This window comes from Tachysurus fulvidraco, chromosome 1 (genome assembly GCF_022655615.1).
Source record: "Tachysurus fulvidraco isolate hzauxx_2018 chromosome 1, HZAU_PFXX_2.0, whole genome shotgun sequence".
Taxonomy (NCBI): domain Eukaryota; kingdom Metazoa; phylum Chordata; class Actinopteri; order Siluriformes; family Bagridae; genus Tachysurus; species Tachysurus fulvidraco.
Genome location: NC_062518.1, coordinates 34,470,333 through 34,490,717, shown reverse-complemented (window position 1 = coordinate 34,490,717; position 20,385 = coordinate 34,470,333). Strand labels below are relative to the sequence as shown.

General features: G+C 38.9%; 2 protein-coding genes across 3 annotated transcripts; one reads left to right on the top strand and one right to left on the bottom strand.

Annotated features, from left to right (window-relative positions):
- Window positions 1–5,415: 5,415 nt before the first annotated feature.
- Window positions 5,416–10,598, top strand: paqr9 (progestin and adipoQ receptor family member 9). The gene has a single exon (XM_027134481.2). It carries the CDS (start codon window positions 6,665–6,667, stop codon window positions 7,802–7,804), a length of 1,140 nt encoding a protein of 379 aa, XP_026990282.1. The 5' UTR covers window positions 5,416–6,664; the 3' UTR covers window positions 7,805–10,598.
- A 1,884-nt stretch (window positions 10,599–12,482) lies between these two features.
- On the bottom strand, window positions 12,483–20,337 carry pcolceb (procollagen C-endopeptidase enhancer b). 2 transcript variants are annotated; one of them, XM_047810660.1, is made up of 9 exons: window positions 19,971–20,337; window positions 18,110–18,218; window positions 16,828–17,086; window positions 16,205–16,329; window positions 15,719–15,855; window positions 14,074–14,702; window positions 13,915–13,986; window positions 13,093–13,263; window positions 12,483–12,985 (listed from the first exon to the last, which is right to left on the bottom strand). In XM_047810660.1, exons 1-9 carry the CDS (start codon window positions 20,057–20,059, stop codon window positions 12,855–12,857), a joined length of 1,722 nt encoding a protein of 573 aa, XP_047666616.1. In that variant the 5' UTR covers window positions 20,060–20,337; the 3' UTR covers window positions 12,483–12,854. The 2 variants fall into 2 exon arrangements, with proteins under 2 accessions (XP_047666616.1, XP_026990124.1); XM_027134323.2 differs by having other exon boundaries at window positions 13,915–13,992; window positions 19,971–20,261.
- Between the last annotated feature and the right edge of the window lie 48 nt (window positions 20,338–20,385).

Sequence of the window (20,385 nt, the reverse complement as noted above, 5' to 3'; positions counted from 1 at the left end):
ATAGAAACTCTACATCCAACATTATGTAGCACAAACACAATGACGATGAACTTATTTGATCCGACCCAGACAGACTTATCGATCTTTTTAAAATGAGATTGCTTCCGTCTCTTCCTGTAGGGTATACTGATAGAATGATTTTGCAGCAACTGCCAGATTCTTCCAGTTTGCCTATGGGGTTTGATGTGCATGCACAGGGCAAGAGGAGAAGCAGATAGAGCTTATGGCAAGGGTGCTATGGACATTATGCAAAGCATGCTAGGATAGCTGTGTCACTTAAAGCTCTAATCAAGCTTCAACAAACAAGTAGTCAGGATTTTCAGAAGTGAGCATTACACTCACCAATTATTGGAATAATATTTACTTATCCAAAGTTAGTAGGTAAAGTTAGTAAGCCCTTCTACATTTCTCTCTCTCTCTCTTACCCTCCATTCCTTCAATGTTGCTGAGCTGCCCAGAGTCGTTTTTTCTCTCTATTGAAGGTTGTGCTTTGGCCAGTGGCATGAGGTGGCCGGGTTCCCACTGATGTAAATCCAGAGGAATACCATGCCCAAAAGTGTTTAGCATGCACTGGGCACCCACTTTCCACTGTAATGCCTCTAAAAAACAGTCTGAGCCAACTGAAACCATAGTAAGGCATATAAGGAGCAGAAAAGGATGTTCAGAGTGAGGATGAGAATATAGAGTGGGATCCAATAAACAGAAGAAAAAAGGAATTGGTGATTAGATTACATTAAAATGATTAGATATGACTAGAGTCAGGTCAAGAAATAAAAAGAAAACAGAATGAATCAAAGCCTTTAGCTAAAAGCAACACTCCAGATATTATGAAGATAGGGGTAAATGACTTGTGACTTCTGTAATGATTAAAAATATATTTCACAAGCAAACTGTGTCTTGGAAAGTGGCTCAGTGGCACAGCGCCAGGATTTGATCCTTTGGTTTGATCCTGAGCTTGGGTTACTGTCTTGTGTGTTCTCCTTGTGTTCCCATGGATTCGCCTTGGGTTCTCCAGTTTCATGTCTAAAAACATGCAGGCAGGTAGATCAGCTACTCTAAATTACCCTAGGTGTGAATGAATATGTGAAAGTGTGTGTGCATGGTGCCTTTTATTGACTGGTGTCTTGTCTAGTGTGAATTCTCTCACCTTATGCTCAGCATCCACAAAATAGACTCCAGATCCAACACAACTGAAGAAGATATAAAAACAGCCCACAAACATCCAGCACCCTGTGAGCAATCCTACTCTTTAGTTCGCCTCTCTGATGTAAGCCAGCTATGGAAGAGAATGTGTGGAATATGCCTAAAACTGGCTGTACAAATCCCTCACACAATTCACTCCCGTTTAGTGTGTCTTTGGGTACCAGCCACCACTTTTCCCTTGGAATGCACACCCCACAATCCCCAGCATGTTTATGAAATAATCTGACAGAGTGAACAATTATGAAAGGATAGCCCTGACAACATCTGGTGTTTCAGACAACCAAAGTGAACACCTTACATAGAGGACAGAGACCTCCTGTTACCAACCTAAACAGAGTCTTGCTTGCCACCAAGGACAATTAAAAAAAAATTATATGTACCCAGCTGATGACATTTACCTATGTACCCAGAGATACCCAGCTTACGAACATCCCACCCAGCACACCACCAGCCCTCTTGTTGTCAAGGGCCAATCAGCATACCTGAGAAAATATATACTGTACTGTGGGCTTGCTCAATAATGTACAATCTCTCAGCTCCCGCATAGGAAACAGAACCCAAGACTAACATATATAGCCATTCTGGTAAAATGTCATGGACAATGTCTACAACTAAGTGGTGATACAAAATGTGAAGTGCTCAAAGAGTGAGCCCTTTGAGACGGCTCTGTCAGGACATCACAATCAGCTTGTTCAGTTTCCTAGAACACACTGTCCATGGACTTCACACCACAAGATACACTCAACTTATGTAGTTCATAGTCACCTGACTGATCAATACCAGCACTATATATTGGACTTTCACACACACTATCAATGTGTGTGAAAGTAAATACTCAGTTAGTTTTTACTGTCTTTACCAAGTATAATATTCTTCTGTTTGCTCTTTTATTAGCCTCATAGTTTTTTTTGCATTGCCTTTGCTCTGGTTACTGTGTTTATACCTCACCAAAATAAGCCTGTTTTGACCTTGATATTGCATTATCTTTTTGGATTTGTCTGCCTACACGTTTTTTTTTTTTACATCACACGCAGCTGCAACTGCATCTGTCTCAGCCTCCTATCTTAAAACTTCCACCAGCTTGCCGTCTGTTTCCACTCAGCTGTCAGTGCCGTCACTGCTGTGAAGAAATTGCACTTTACATGAGCTGCCACCCGCAGATAGCCCTGCCACCCTGCCCTTTACATATGTCTCAGGTAGTACACACATATGTGTAATACAGATATTATTATTACAGATAATCCATTAAAGCCTATATGCAGGTTTAGAATCCTTATGAATTATCCATTTAGAAGGCTGAAATGGAACAACCCAAAAATCTGTGCCCTACACTGACTACACATCATAAGATATACTGTACACAAACAGTATCATGTTTACAGTGAGCTGACCTCCAAACCATTCACACCTGTCATCGATCACCACTGGCACAATCTATTGGACTTTCACACACACACACACACACACACACACACACACACACACACACACACACACACACACACACACACACACACACACACACACACACACACACACACACACACACAGTACTTTTGTAGGTAGAGGAAAATATCCATTCATCCAACCATTCTCTACACTGCTTATCCTGAGTTGCAGGGAACTTGGAGCCTATCCCAGGAGACTCTGGGCACAAGGCAGCAGGGTATACTCTGGACAGGATGCTAGTTTGTTTATGCCAGGGCACAGAAGGAAATATCTGGCTCACCAGCTCTCAGCTCTCCATTAGGGTCCAGAACTCAAGACTAACATGTAGGTAACATTCAACATGTGTATTATTTACACAGACAGCTATAACATATCAATAAAATAGCTACATATTAATAACTAAACATGTTTAAGTAATCTCTATGTTCTGTATTGTATGAATAATAGAGATTAACATTCTGAAGACACGGTCATTAAGTCTCAGAGAGAATTTCGCACTCTCATGAACCCCTGGGTGCAAACCTCTGTAAAATCTGTTTCTCTCCAAAGTTCACCCAATTGTTTTTTTTTTTACTTTTTTTGCCACTGTCAGCTACCATGTTGAAGAGAAGTGAGACTGTCTGAAGTAGAAGGTGCTAGGAGCAATCTGTACTTCCTCTTATGACTTTTAAACTTTCATTCATAGGACAAGGCTTTCCACAAAAAATGTTATAAACAGCAATACTTTTAACAGAAGAAGGTAAGCACAGCCACAAAAAGAGCCTCTCTCACACCACTTAGATTTACATGCAGGCTGGTAGATGGCTTCAAATCACAGTGTGTGTGTGTGTCCAGAATTTAAGTGTGGGTTTTGAAGGGAAAGTTAACAAGGAATATTTTAATCAAAGCACAAAAAAGCCTCAAACAAAATAAGGAGAATTGGTGTGGGAAAAGAATGTTTGTGTGTGTGTGTGTGTGTGTGTGTGTGTGTGTGTGTGTGTGTGTGTGTGTGTGTGTGTGTGTGTGTGTGTGTGTGTGTGTGTGTGTGTGTGTGTGTGTGTGAGAGGGGGGGGGAGATAAAGGCTTCAACACAACATTTGAATCGGCAGAAGGAAACAGTTGAACCTCGCCAACAATAAGAATTGTTTCTTAGTAAATCATTTTGCTGTGATCTTCAAATATGGTCAAATTCCAGATACAGCACTAAACAAAACAATAAAGTTCCCTGCACTGAGACCATTTACAGCATGATTGTGTGTGTGTGTGTGTGTGTGTGTGTGTGTGTGTGTGTGTGTGTGTGTGTGTGTGTGTGTGTGTGTGTGTGTCTTTACGTAACAGGATTCAGACCAGTGAGCCATCTACATGACTCCTGGCTCTGCACGCTATCCGAGCTTCAGGTAGCACACTCTATCTCTAGCATTTGCTGAGTGTTATGTTGCGTATTGATTATTTACTAAGGCCTGAGTCTAATAAAGCATTGTCCCCTGATGATTAGTCTCTCAGAGTTGCAGGTTATACCTGTAAGCTCAGCAAACTGAACTGCAAGTCCAGCAAGCACGCAAAGAGTTCTGCCACAGGTGGCACTCTCTCAGCATATATATATGAATATATATATATATGAAGAAAATGCTCTGGGTTTCTTTAGTTTGGCTGAAGAGAAAATAAATAATAAATAATAAAATTATTTGGATAGATTTTATGATACATAACTTGCACTTGAACAGACATTTTGTGTAAAAATGGATCCGATTCAGCTATCAGTATCAGATACGCAATGCTCTGATGGGTAGATATGTTCCTCTTTCTTTCTAAAGTGAAGTAATTTAATTTTCATGGTTATTTTTGCCGCTGTCAGCCAGCTGCCAGTTTCTTTCTCTAAGAGAAGTGAGACTTGCAGATTGCAGAGAGAACACATTATGATATAATATATAATATAATATAAGAAAATAAGAATCAATAAAACCCTTCAAACCCCAAGTCACCAAGCTGCCAATGCTAGGCCCCTGAGTAAGGCCTTTAACCCTGAGTTGCATTAAGTGAGATAAAAACTTAACTTGCACCAGATAAGGGTGTCTGTTAAATGTCCATAAATACCATAAAAATGTGTATTGAAATAACTCAAATTGGTTTTTGAGTCTTAAAAGAGACAATTATTTTGATCATGATTACTTGATAGTGGAGGATGAACTAAGAACCCATATTCTGGGGATGTTATAATGAAAGGGAATTCAGAAAACTTAATAAAATGATAAGAAGTAAAGCATAGACCAAAAGACAAAACACTGCAATTTATGCATGTTGCCCTGCTGGTTAATGGGCCAGAATTCTGCAGTGTGGAGCTGTAATACTCAAAACAGCTGCGTAATGGAGCAGCAGGAACAGCCCAGGGCTTTCCTAATGGCACAGCTGTTAGACAAACCAGTCATAGGGCCACCTGTCAAGCGGCCAGCGCTCAAGCACCCCATAGAGGATAGAGGTACTAAGCACCTTATACGCTAATCTTTGTGAGAGGCACCATTACGTAATAACGTAAATAATGGGAAGATGTCAGAAAAAATGGTTATCTAACATTAAGGAATGCCTGGCAGGATGTAAACAAGGACAAGTACAGGCTTCAACGTGAACAAAGGGTTTTCCGGTAATAGTTAATATCTTGAGGGCAAGAGGGGGGGGGAGAGAGAGAGAGAGAGAGAGAGAGAGAGAGAGAGAGAGAGAGAGAGAGAGAGAGAGAGAGAGAGAGAGAGAGAGAGAGAGAGAGAGAGAGATTTATGTGTAGATGATTGTCCAGCAGTAAAGCAGTAGGTATAAAGGTCTGAGGTCTGAGTAACGGTGCTGGAGAAGGAGGAGCAGCAGCACTACACTGCGCATGGCTCACAGCAACCAACCGGCATTCTTCTCACGCTCGGTGCGAGCCGGCTTCTTTCCGCCTTTGCTTCTGTTTGCTTCAGTCAAGGGCAGTGTGTGAATGCGATCTTATAATCCTAGGATGGTTTATCGGTTCCTTTGAATGCAGACTTGACTTCGTACATGGAAAACAGATTGTCGGGGATTAAGCGGCGTTGAGCGACAAAACCAGCGTCAAGGACACTGCTCCGATAGCGCCATAAAGCAGAACTGATGCCGGTATAAGGAGAGAGAGAGAGAGAGAGAGAGAGAGAGAGAGAGAGAGAGAGAGAGAGAGAGAGAGAGAGAGATTCGAATCAGATTGCGATTGCAGTTTGATAGAATCCATCAGGACTTAACGTGCCATCGCATCCCCTGGACTGACCTCCTTTCTTTCCACCTTTCCACTGATGTGACAGCGCATTAGCCGGGAGAAAACAAAGAGAATGAATTATGTACAACGGACCATGAATAAAAGACGGACTGATTGTGTATCTGATTGCGCAGCCAGTTCCCGGTGAGGCAATGAGGAGTTTCAGCACATAAACATGATACCAGAAGCGCCGGCTTCTAGCTGCTCGTTTTCACACAACTACATGTGTGTGAAAACCTACACACCAGGGCAGAGTCACCTTAACACTGATAAGGACCCATCTGCACTGAAGAGATAAAACATTAAGCCTTTTTTTTTTGGATTATGAAGACTTGCTGTTATGGTCAATACTGAAACAAAAAAGGCAGCAGATTTCTTTCCATAACGAGGTTTTTTTTGTTTGCAGTGAGGATTATTAACACTCAGGAATTTTTGCCAGGTATATAATCTTAATCTGCACATACACAATCTGTTTTTAATGGATTATAATTGTGTATGCACGTTGGAGTGATTTATTTACCTGGCACCCTGTTTCGTTTGAGTGGGATGGTGAAGTAAGAGCTAAATTTTTTTATTTCTTTTATCTGTTTTTTTCCTGCTGAGTTTGAAGGACTTAATAGTTTGAGCAGTTTTGTAAATCATAAAGGAACATAATGAACACTTTATCGGAGGGCAAAAGAAACAATCAAGACAAGAAACAATCTGCTATCAGTTGCTGTTTTGAGCCAGTCAACTAGTTTGTCCAACATACTGTATACTGTATACCAACATTCAGCCATGTGGTCACTACCTCTCCTTCGTTACACCGATGTTCCATCAAGAGTGACGGAGAACTTCATTTTGTCAGGTTACCGCTTCCCTGACTACAGCCTCCTACAGTGCCTAGTCTCTGCATTCCGACCTACCAATGAGACTGGAAACTTCTGGACTCACTTCCTCCCAATATTTATCTTCGGATTTCACTTTCTAGAGATATTTGAATGGGAAGGAGCCCCGGGCCCTGGGGAGCCCTTCTTTTACCCAGCCTGGAACTATTTCTTTGGGGTTTTATATCTGCTGCTGGCCAGCAGTATGGCTCACCTCCTTAACTCCATGTCACTAATCATCAGAGAGATCTGCTTCTTTGTGGATTATGGAACCATCAGTGCTTATACTGTAGGTTCTTCTTTGGCTTACTATTACTACATTCACCCACAGGCAGGGATACCAAAGATTGACTTTGGGACACTGAATGTATCAAAGTCACAGTCAGTGAGTGCAGAGGAGTCTCCCTCAGCTCCTTCTCCCAATGCTTCATTCTTTCCCATTCATTTTCAGTTTTTTGATAGCTTATACGTCCCCTGCTCCTGCCTGGTGGCCATCGTCTGTGTGCTAACTTGTTGCAAAACAAGGCAGCAGTGGAGGAAGCACCGCTATGCTGTACGTACCCTAGTCTTTCTTCTGCCATTCTTCATTTCGTCCACACCAATTTTCTACCGGCTTCTCAGCCCATCACCATATCCATCCTCCTCTCAGACATTTTCTTCTTACCCATCACCTACAATGGCCAGCTTCTTCTATCGCCACTGCTTCTGGCTGGTGGTGTCCGCAGCCTTTAACATCAGCAAGATCCCAGAAAGATTGTCTCCAGGAAAGTTTGACATCTGGGGGCACAGTCACCAGTGGTTCCACTGCTGCACCTTCCTCTCCATCCTGGATGAGCTCCATATGATCAAGGTAGAGATCCGAGCCCTGCTGCTTCACACTACCTTGGTTCTAGAACCTACCACAAATCCCCACCTCCCTGGCCCAACTATCTACTCCACTTTTGGGTTGATGCTGCTGCTACAGGGGTGTATAGCTTCCATTATTATATGGTTTGGGTGGTGTGCATACCACATTTATTATCCTGTGCAGAAAGGCCTGAAGGCACAATGAGTGGAGCTAATCCAGGGACTCCGATATATTTTGGCCTACAGAATTATTGGTGATTTTGTTGCTAACCATCATTTAATTATGCATACAAGATTAATCATTTCGTTTACCATTTATCAGACTGTGATGCTAGAATTTAGGCCACTAGGCATAATATGATATTGATATGGAGATGGGGTGACTATTTCTGTCTGTTTAAGGTTTCCATGTTAATGCTTACACAGCATTCAAGAATCAACAGTTGGAAAATTCAATACTACAGGGATTCACTAGCACAAACAAGCATGTAAGGCTTCCCGAGTCTCCTAGGGGGACCTGCTGATACCGTTTGCCGGTATCTCTTACATTTACATTCACAAACACGCACACATACCCACTTCCTCTTCTTTGTAAACAGGAAGTATAAGCACCAACAGTCTTCAACCACAGCCTTTTAGTGTTGAAGAAATGTAATGGCTGTGACTTTACTGTTGATGCAAAATGTACTTGAACAGTGCACACTTTGCACGCTATGTTGAAAATTATTGTTAAAAAAATTTGCTGTTAACAAAAACTATATACCATAACTATATACTACTGGATAAGTATCGAGATCAAAATATCTGCGTATATCCTATATGCTATATCCTATATCCTATGCTATAACCTATGCATGGCATTTAGGTGCATTGTTTATACTAGGAGAAAAAGGGATGTGACGACCATGGAGGTTTATGAGTTCAGTGTCCGCTGAAAGAAGAAGAAGCCATAACATTGTTTCTTAGAATGTTCAAATTGATTTTAGCAGGGTTTCCCAGTGGTGAGCTGAATTTGCACATAAGCAACCAGATGCTTTCTGGAAGTGGTGTATTAAAGGGCATTTTAGTGATTATGAGTGCTATGCCTGTTAATTACAAATCCATTATTAATATTAACTTATTTATTTGTAGACAACAATCTCCCAAGTTCTACCTGTGCCCTTCTTTCCATCACTTACCTTTTTCAGCTGGTTCTGAGTACTACTTGAACCCAAAAGGAAGCATTAGTTAAACCACTGTGACAACTAAGTGCTTAGATGTCAGCACTAGACTTGTTTTGGCCTGTGTACATTAATAATTCAAGGATTAGATTCCCTTCTTACATGCTTCTCCGTGTCAGTGCATGTATGTAGGGGGGAAAAAACTCTTAAACTGAAATGCTGCCTGAATGCAGGCCATGGTGCACAAAGTTTCTCCCTAATCAGTACACAGTTACTTCATGTTAATCAGCATTCTGTCATAATGTAACCTAATGTAACCTAAACCAGTGATACAGTAGCTTTATGACAGACTGCAGAGAGAAGTCGTGTCACTAACATTACTATGAATACATTTGCACAGTTCAAGAGATGAATTAGAATAATAATTAATAAAAGAAGTTAGCAATGTCTGTAAATCTCAGTTCTGAATGTGCCTGCTATATTTGTTTTGTTCATTTATGACTTGATTTTGAGTCAATGGTGAGTGAGGCATTTCTTATTCTTTTAAGAAAAAGCAATGGAATAGATGCTTAAGCTGGCAGGATGTAAGGTCTACTAAATAGAATTTTCTATGTATATCATGCAAGAAATAAATCATGATACTGTCTGCTGTTGTAGAAAAATAATCAACACTGGGATGGTGTGATGTGGAGCAATATTTTCCAAAAATATCTTCCAATAATACACATTGTGAAGTGTTTGAAAGATTACTCCATAGCAGTTGTTCAGTGATTAAAATTTATAAATGAATTATACTTTTTTAACTGTTGATTATGACGATTATAATCAATGATATTCTAATATTTTACATTGTCCATCATACGAGTTCCTGTGAAAGAGCTATTTTACTATTTCTACTATAACAACGATTTGCTATAGAAATGATAATGTATTAGAGCAAATTGATAAGAAATCAGCAAACGAGCTCATTCGTATTACAGCCATGGTGTTACAGAAAATTGATCAATATCAGTTTCAAGAATTCAACAACTCTGTGTTATAAGTGACTTTATATAAAGGTCTGTTGGGTTTCAGTGGAAATTTCATATCGTCCAAGTTCAGACTATGCCATATTTCATGAATTAAATGTCATTTATTGTACATTTTTGACAGGAGTACTGTATGTCTGTACTGTGAGGAAATGACATGTTAAACAGAAATCTGTTTGCACATACTGTACTACAAAATGTGTAGCCTTGTACAAAGACTCCCTTCTGCTGACTCATTTTGACTGTAGTCAACTTCAATGTTAGATCAATTTCTTTGCCCTTGTTCTGCAAACGTCAAAAACCTCATTCTCAAAACATGTCATATTAAGGAGAAAGGTTAAAGTTATCGTTAATATGTCTGTATCAAGAACATGCTTTCACTATAGTAAAAGTATACTTTATTTTTACTGTAGACATACATAACACCCTGTAGGGAACCTAGATAGTGTGTACATTACATTAGACAATTATAGGTGTGTAACAGTCATTTATAAAGTTGTCTGGTGGGAAGTGATTTGACCTGACAGACGCATTTACAGACCACTAGACTCGACGAATTATAGTTCTCAGGGTTAAACAAAAAGGAAGGTTGAGATCTGACGTTTCTGGACATGCTATTTTTTATGACTAATTTTGAATCAGTCATGATTTACGTATGTAGATCATTCTACGTCTATCTTAATGACTGAGATATAGATATGCAACTATAGATTAAGAGTTAACATAATTGTATGAGTAGATTGTTATTATTTTTAACTGTATTAAAAGATTATTATTAGAATCTAATAAATTAACTTGCTGGATCAAAAAATTCTGCTTGTGTGTTTGTGTCAAATACTGTGTGGGGGAAAAAGTTTGCTATGTGAACAGAGATTCCATGAATCTCTAGCATGTCAAGGACATTTTGAATAATTCAAATTTCAGCATACCTCACTGATGAGCAGGTGCACATTTGCATGTATTTCCATTAGCTTGTGTGTGTATATGTAAGATGGTGGAATGGCTAGAGTTAATAATGTGAATGTGAATGTGTGTGTGTGTGTGTGTGTGTGTGTGTGTGTGTGTGTGTGTGTGTGTGTGTGTGTGTGTGTGTGTGTGTGTGTGTGTGTGTGCGTGTGTGTGTGTGTGTGTGTGTGGCCCTGGCATTACATTATGTGTGTATATTCCAGCCTAGCCCCCAGTGCTCCTAGGATAAGCTCCAGAACCTCAATGACCCTGACCTCTCTCTCTCTCTCTCTCTCTCTCTCTCTCTCTCTCTCTCTCTCTCTCTCTCTCTCTCTCTCTCTCTCTCTCTCTCTCTCTCTCTCTCTCTCTCTCTCATATATATAATGTTTGTTGTGTCAGTTCAACTTGGCTGAGTTACAGGAACAGCTGGGAGGGTAAGCATTATGTCCTCCCACACATTCTCTCTCTCTCTCTCTCTCTCTCTCTCTCTCTCTCTCTCTCTCTCTCTCTCTCTCTCTCACTTTCTCTCACTCACTCACTCTTTCTCACAGTAATATGACACTGCTGGATGTTATGGTCGAGTAAAATGATTCTGAAATAACAAAAATAGACAGGGGTGTGGGAAAGTAGAGTGAATGAACGAGGGTACATGATGACGAGACATATTCGTTTTCCATTACTTCTTTGTGACCTCATTTCAAAAGTGGCCATGTTAACGTAGTGCTCTAGTTGCAGCTAGAGGGAGACATATAGCTTCAATTAATGACCCTGACGTTCTAATGGGTAAATATCGAAGCAAGTATTATTGAAGTGTGAAATAAAATGATATATGTTTGAAATGAATGCTTTGAATGTTGAATTTCAAAAGTAACTTTGGAAGCTAAGTAGTTGTACTTCATGACCATACAGTACATACAAGGTGCATTTTAAAGGTGTCTTCTGTTATCTAGGTAGAAAAAAATGATCATAAATCACACAAATTCTTTATCTACAGTGAGCTTCTCATGCTGCAAAAATTTGTTTAAGAAAATAGATGAAAATGGATAAGTCACCAGACTGCAGTGTGGAACTTGAGCAAGAGCATCCTGGTCCTAGTAAACTGTTTAAACATTTAAACATAGTAGTCAAATATGCATGCAAAATAAGGTGTCTCTATTGTCTCCCTAAAAAGCATGACCACTATATAATTTGAACAAGCGTATTGACGTATGTTTTGCTAATTTGTTGAAGTTAATTGCTTAGTTCTGTGCTGTTTCATGTAGCTCTTTTGTTGTCTTATGTAGCACTAAAGTCCTGCAGGAACGTTGTTTCATTTCACTCTGTACAGCATCAGCTATATTTGATTGAAATGACAATGAAAGCTTCTTGACTGATATTTGGCTTTACCAAATTATTATAGTCTAATATTGAATATTTGCAGGGTATTTTATTTCTGATTAATTCATTATCAAACTACGTAGGATTAGTCATATAATCACTAGCTAAGTTAATGTTTTTCAGCATATTTTCTTGGCAACAGTTCTAAAAAAAAAAAAACTAGTATTATAAATAAATAAATAAATAAATAAATAAAAACATTTAGTTTAAAAAAATGTAATTTTTAATATGTATGTGTATTTTAATGTTTTAATGCAGTTTTAATGCACATTTTGACACATTATCTAATTTTTCTGAATACATACAATTTCAAAATACGTTTCAACGTTTCAATTTTTAAACCTGACAGAATATGGACATGAAAACACTGGAATGTATTTAAAATCCTTTAATCAAACAACTTTATATAATTTAAAAATAAAAAATACATTGCGATCTGTCTAGCACAATTAATACCAGACCATGTTTTGCACGGTAACAAATGTGCTCCACATATTTTTGTCCTGTGCACAGATCTTAGTGAAAGTTTTAAAAGCTTCTAGTTTCTGTATTTCATTTTGAGGTGAATAATATTTTAAAGGTAGATACACATTTCATTTGTAGTAGTGGCAACAGGATGCATTGACAATATGTTTAAAAATAGAAGTATTTTTCATTAGGTTCGGTAATAAGCTTAATAACTGTCATTTTCCGATTCAGAGATTATAACTGCTTTTCACTATGATTGGTGGAGCCAAAAGTGAGTTTAGCATGCTTTCTTAGCTAGTATGGCCAGTGCTTTATCATGCACCTGCTTATGCAGTAAGACAAAGCTGGAAGTGTTCAGAATGCCATGTCCCTCTTCATTTACCTGGCCCATCAACACATAGTTTACTCCTGAGACAAAGAAGAATTACAGAATTAAACCATTTTATGTGAATAGATATTTTTTTCTGTTGGCAGAAGCATTTATATGGAAGTTGTGAACCAAGGAGACACCGTACCTTTACGCAGCACAGGACATTTCAAGCAGGGAACGGTTAGATTGACAGACGTAATCGGTCCTCTCTTGGTGATGTTAAGCTTGCCTGCCTTATAGGTCTTCATGATGTACACATCCACCTCAACGCTACCACGGGAGCTTGGGGTCACTGATGCCACCTTTCCTGTCAGCACTGAGAGGAGAAGAAATTTGAGAGAATTGAGATGCAGAAACATCAGAATATTATTGTTTTACTGTATGACAACTTATAAGGTAGTAGAACAGGGGTGTCCAATCTTATACAGATTGGGCCGGTGTGGGTGCAGGCTTTCATTCCAAAGAAGAAACAACAAGTGAGTCTACTGAAAGCACAGCTCAACTGATTAAACAGGTGGAATCATTCATAGACTGGAATGAAAGGCTAGAACCACACTGTCAGTTTGAAGAAAAGACTGGACGTCCCTGTATTTAAAAGTTAAATGTATATTATCAGACCTTTAAACATTCATTAGAATTCTCCTGCTTGATGCATGTCACTCTACTGACTTAGCAAAATTAGCGACAAAACTGAAGATAGAAATTCTAGAACATTTCACAGAGAAATCTGAGGTTGAAATCGATGTGTATGTGAAAAAAAGCCAAAAACCATGTCGCAATTTAGTTTCTTCTGGGTTGACTTCAGTAGACTGTCCGTCAGCTTTGTAGACAATTGCTGATGGACAGCAGATCATGTAACTTAAAAATGAGCCCTAAATTGAAAAATCGTTCGAGGCAATAAATGATTATTTATGATAAGAATAACTGAAAATGAAGAGGCAGACGAAGTCAAAGAAAGGGAGTTTACCAAAGTCACTGGGACAGAAGCTGGTCAGAAGAGTGCCTGTCCTCTTACATGGCTCTGAACACTGTGGATTCTCTGCAGCTGGGTGGAAAGCAAAGATTGTTTAGATTGTCTTACAAGATACAAAAACAGAATGAAGTACTATTCCTCAGATCTACTCACGGATCTTTTTTCCTGTAGGGATGAACTTGGTGCTTGTGTTGGTGGCAGGTTTGGTCTTTGGTTTCATGGTAGTTTTTACAACTGGCTTGGGTTTGGGCTTGGCATTAGATGCAGGTGTGGGCTTTGTTGGCTTAATATTTGGTTTAGGCTTTGGAGTTGGTTTAACTTTAGGCTTTGGAGTTGGTTTAACTTTAGGCTTTGGAGTCGGTTTAACTTTAGGTTTTGGAGTTGGTTTAACTTTAGGCTTTGGAGTTGGTTTAGCTTTAGGCTTTAGAGTTGGTTTAACTGGAGGTTTTGGTATAACCCTATTAGGTTTTTCTGGAAGCTTAGGCTTAGGCATCTGTGATCCAGATGAAGGTTTCCGTGTTGTTTTGGGTTTAACAGGTGTTTTAGGCTTAAGTGTAGGCTTGGGTTTAGTTCTAGTTGGGGGTTTAGATGTTGTTCTAGGTTTAGGAATTGAGTTAACAAGGTCAGAGTCAATTCTAGGTCCAGGCACAGTGCCCAGGGTCGATGTTGCAGTTCGAGAGCCACGTGGGATGCTCTTATAGTGTGCCATGAAACCTGCCCCTGTCAAACTGAGGTCAGATACAAACTGCACCAACACTTCATTTCCTCTGCTAATGACAGGCCTGTGGAAGAGAAGGATTATTATATTAAATTATTATATAATGTGTTTTTTAGCCTCAACTCTAGTCTGTTACCACTGACTTTTTTTTTTTTTGGCAAATTTCCATAGAATTTTCATAGCACATAGAAAACTATTATGCCTAATGTGTACTTTGAATTAAGTACACATTATTAAAATACATTAATTCAAATTTAAATGTATATTTAACAGCTCACGGCTCTAAAGTCCTCCAGATTTCAGTCTGTGTATTTTCACGTCAAGTTTCCTATGTTCATTTTGGTTTGCTCCAGGTTCTTATATTTCCATACCAGTAGGTGAAAACCATGACAATAGGTGAGTTAGCTACTCTTATTTACCCCTAGGTGTGAATGTATGTGTGCTGGTCTAGTCTTCTGATCATGCTAGTCTAAGTTTAATCCTGTCTTGTTACAAGGATAGGCAATACCACTAACCCAAATCCCCAAATTAAAGATGACACACAGAGTGAGACTTTCTGAAATTTTTAATTATTTAGATTTTTCTCTCCTTCACTGGTTTTAAGAATGAATTCTATATCTGAAACATTTATATTCTGTCTCAACACCATCATTTATTCTAAAAAGAAGAAATACATTTTTAAAGATTCTTGTCAGTGCTAATATTCTTTAGGTGTGATGAACAGAATTTAAGTTGGATTATTTATTATATTTATATATGTATTTTTCTATATAGAATGCATATTATCTGTTTATAGGTTTCCAAACTCTATGTTAAGGTGAATCAAAACCTGGTCTCAGATCTATTCTTAAAATGCCATTTTCTGTTATGCATTTGTCCAATTTCATTTTCTTGATTGACAGCTTTTAAAAAAATCTGGGAAAGATATCCAAAGATCCATTCAGTAGAAATACTCACACTACTGACACAGAGCAAACTAAAATATACCCCCCTTCATGTTACGTGGCATCTGTGGACAACCCAGAATAAATGTATGAAAGAGAGGAGGGATTTAATAATCTGTTAAAATATGTAACTCACTCTGGTGCATTATCTCCACAGAATTTGCCAATACGTCGTGAATTGTCTGATTCTCCACCATTAAATATTGCCACGTAGTCAAAGCGACAGTATTTATCTGCTTCCAGATCCAGTTTCTCAAACTTTACTTCAATCACCTAAGGAGTCACACACAGGCACTGGTTAGTGATTTAAAACTTCTATTTACGTTCGAGCACTGTAAAGCCTGTAAAGCTTGTCTCCCTCTCTCTCTCTTTCTCTCTCTCTCTCTCTATAAACACATCCCTTCAATGGAGTCTTAGTCTCTAGCATCACACGTACACATACATACCTACATGCTTTCCCTAACACATTCAGGTCCACCCTAATGCACACACATACCCACCCAAACCTGTAAACTAATTACAGCTCCCTCATGTCAAATAAAATCATTTCACACCAGAATAAAGAGTGATGGCAAGAAAGCAGAGAGAAAACGAGGTGTGAAGTGAGGCCCGACGTGCTTACCATGTTGCTTGCTACAGAGATGTGCCAGGAACAACTGATGCCTGCTGGGTAATTAGATTCTGGCCAGTTTGGAGTCTTCACTGATCCGTGAGGATTTGTCAACCTGCCACCACAAAACTGATTCTCTATGTGGAGCGAGAGATAAATAAATATTATTATGTTTGTTTTTATTTAATAGAATAATTCTTTTAATTATTGGGCATGTATGTGTGAAGACAGTAGCTTTGGAAAGTAGTTGAAATGAAGAAATGAAGTGACAGATTAAATTGTATACTATCTAGCTTACAGAGATCAAATATGAGATGCCTTTTTGTGTCCAGGTTCATAAAATCATAAATATAATATTATACATTAGGATTTATAGAAAATATGATATATAAAGCCAATCAGAAATAATCTAGTATAACCTTTAAGGGTTAACTGATTTGTTTGGGAATGAAAAGAAAGAATTTCACTGTGCTGTGAGGTATATGTGACAAAATAATTCATCTCTTCTATATCTGGATTAAATGAATCTTGGAATATTAAAAGGAATATAAGAATATTATAGATTTTGGCTTAAAAAATGAAAAGTTAAATGACATCATTGTTGACATTGCTGAGCAGCAACAAAGGCTTCCAACCGTCCACATGTGGCTTTCCACCGCTAAAGAAAGCCAGGAAGCCGCGTCCTCCCCGGCCCGAGTCAGACACCATCTCCAGCATCATGAGGTTGGAGGTGGAGATAAGAGCCCCAGGCCGGAACGTTCCACAGAAGCGGCCAAGCTTTTGTACCGTATACAAGTGACCATTATACACATCCACGTAGTCATAGCGACAGGTGGGGTCAGCCTCCAGGTCGAAGATACGGAACTGAAGCATGACCACCTGACCCTCTGGAACCTGTTGGTGTAACTCAATGTTAACAACATTGTTCTGTATTTTATCATGCTTATACTTCATTGGCTTTAAAATTGACATTACAAAATAGCATTCTGTTTTTAAGATGATCCTGCATGTATAGGATTCAAGGTTACATGGACCGGAAATATTCAATACCCACATTTTCCACCTAGAAATCTAAATGAGTTAATAAATACGTATGAGTCAAAGCTGAGATGTCTCTTCTTGTGACTTATTAAAATTATAAAATTTATTTATTTCAGTAACACAATGAATTTACTGAGATCTGTGTTCAGTAATAGACTGATGTCTCTAAGGAACTCTTTTGTCCCCCTGGCCTTTAGCCTGTACAACATCTCTCAGGTATGGCAGGATGCAAACAGCCATTTATATATATGTTACTTACAATCTTATTTAACTGTATGTTGCTACTTACTTACTTACTTACTTACTTACTTACTTACTTACTTACTTACTTACTTACTTACTTACACTTACTTACTTACTTTTACTTACTTACTTTTACTTACTGTCTGTCTGTCTGTCTGTCTGTCTGTCTGTCTGTCTGTCTGTCTGTCCTATCTATGTGGTGCCTGTGATTTGAATTACAGTTGATCCTGTTGAAGCTGTTTAAGAAAATTCATCAGAAACGTATCCAATCTTATAACAGATGCATTCAAAAGCACAAACCTACCACACAATAACAAATAGTGTTATTTTTATAGCTCCTAAGTGGTCTTTGATTGTATCTCTAGGAAACACTTAAATATTATATAGCACTGTTTCCCCATTCCCAAGTGGAACCCATTTAAGATGCTACGAACCCTTAACTGTGCCCAGAAGAACTCTTTTCACTGAAGAAACAATTTGCATTACAAAAGTTTTACAAATCATACATGGTATAAATATAAAAGAAAAAGAAATTTATCTCTTTGAAAGTGTAATTTTTTATAATTCTTTTTTGTCTTTGATTTGTATGTCTGTCTTTCTGTTTGTCCGCATGTGATGTGAACAGTTACTCACTGTGATGTACCAAGTGCATTTGGAGTTGGGTTTGTAATGAGTGGGGAAGTCTTCACTAGCCACAAAGCCTGAATCTGTCGTTAAATGACCCCCACATTTGAAAATTGGCCTAGAGAGAGAGAGAGAGAGAGAGAGAGAGAGAGAGAGAGAGAGAGAGAGAGAGAGAGAGAGAGAGAGAGAGAGAGAGATACAAAGAGACAGAGAGAGACAGAGAGAGACAGAGAGAGACAGAGAGAGACAGAGAGAGAGAGGCTTTACAGCTTTACAGAGCTTTTACTAGTTCAAGTTTTCTTTTCACATTCTGTAGAAAAATATATATATCTGCCTGGCCTCGGGGTTGGCATCAGCAACCTACGAATGCTGGCTTGCACACATAAACATACTTACATGCGCGTGCACACACACACACACACACACACACACACACACACACACACACACACACACACACACACACACACACACACACACACACACACACACACACACACACACACACACACACACACACACACACACACACACACACACACAGTGCAAATGTCCAAGAGCCAAACAGCCTCACTCTGTTCCAGAAATTTAGGAAGGGCCACTGAACCCACCCATACACACATACACACACATACACTTTAAAAGATTGGTGTTATATAAAGTCAGCCACTACACTGAATGTTTCCTCTCACACATACATCTCTCTCTCTCTCTCTCTCTCTCTCTCTCTCTCTCTCTCTCTCTCTCTCTCTCTCTCTCTCTCTCTCTCTCTCTCTCTCTCACACACACACACACACACACACACACACACACACACACACACACACACACACACACACACACACACACACACACTTAATTTAAAGGTGTAATGTGCTGGTTTGAATGCAAATGTAATTAAAAGCATTTTATATTATTCTCTTTCATATAAGTACAAACAACACATAAATGCATCAAAAGATATAAAGCCTCCCTCATTTCAGAGGCACATCAAACACAGCACAATTCAGTGTTAATCAAAGGCAGTTGTGTCATAAAACTCTCTGGCTTTGATATGCTTTTATCTGTGTCAGAATAAAAATGTACAAATTATTAACAGAGATCAATCAACTCAGACGTAGTCGTATTATCTAGCACAACCCCTGTTTTACCCAAAACCATGGATCGTATAGCATCTTTTTAAAAACTTTTCAGCAAGCAGAAGACTTCAGCTATTTCTCAATTTTACATTTAGACTCTGACAAAAACAAATATTTGTCAATAAACTAAAAAGATTGTGGGTGCTTTGTGAAGTTGTCATTGTAAAGGGAAATAGGGATAAAACTAACTCATTTAATTTCTTTCTTTTTTTTTTTGTATGTGAGTTTTCAGAGTTACTCAGTGTAAAGCTTGTCAGGGAAATGCTTTATTTACAGCCCCACAAAAAAACTTTAATGCTGTTAATCAACACAGTGACACATACTGCCAGAAGTCAGTAACCGCTCACTGCATCACAGTATGAGGCAATAAAATAAGTAATAGCTATATAAATAATGAGTTGTTTTGGGAAGATTATATTAAATCCTAAAACTAAAATATATGGCATTTATTTTTCCCTTTTATTTGGGCAGAAATAATATTGTAATGCCATAAGTGTAGAAAAAAAAAAAAGATTCTGACTAAAGTAGCTGACTCCCTCCTTCACACAATAGATACTCCAATGATAAGGTCGACTTTTCTTCTTTCTGAAAGCAGAAAAACTCTGTATTTTCTTTAGACATGGGAAACTGAAACAGAGCTCAGTTCTGTAGTAACCTGCAGTAATCTTTAGTACACTCACACATTACAGTGTAGTGAATGCATGCATTCACCCCCAAACACACACACTTACCTTGTGAAGTTGGTTTGACTTTGTCCTTGTGCCCATCGCAACCCCAAAACAAGAAGGCACACACACCACACACACACACCACCCCTCATCCTGCCTTTCAGAGAAGAGAGGACGTAAGGACAGAGCAAAAAGATGCAGGATGGGAGGAGACTGTTGGGGCGTGGAGAAGGAGCAGGGTGGCTGCGTGAAAGGGGAATTGAGAAGAAGGGGAATGGGAGAGAGAGAGAGAGAGAGAGAGAGAGAGAGAGAGAGAGAGAGAGAGAGAGAGAGAGAGAGAGAGAGAGAGAGAGAACTGCCCAGATGCTGCTGATTTTGGAATGATGGACAGATAGATGCCCTCACAGTCTAACACACTAACCAGGGGTTGTTGTGTCAGTGTGGTGTGTGATTTGGGGACAAGAGGCTGGCTTTGGAT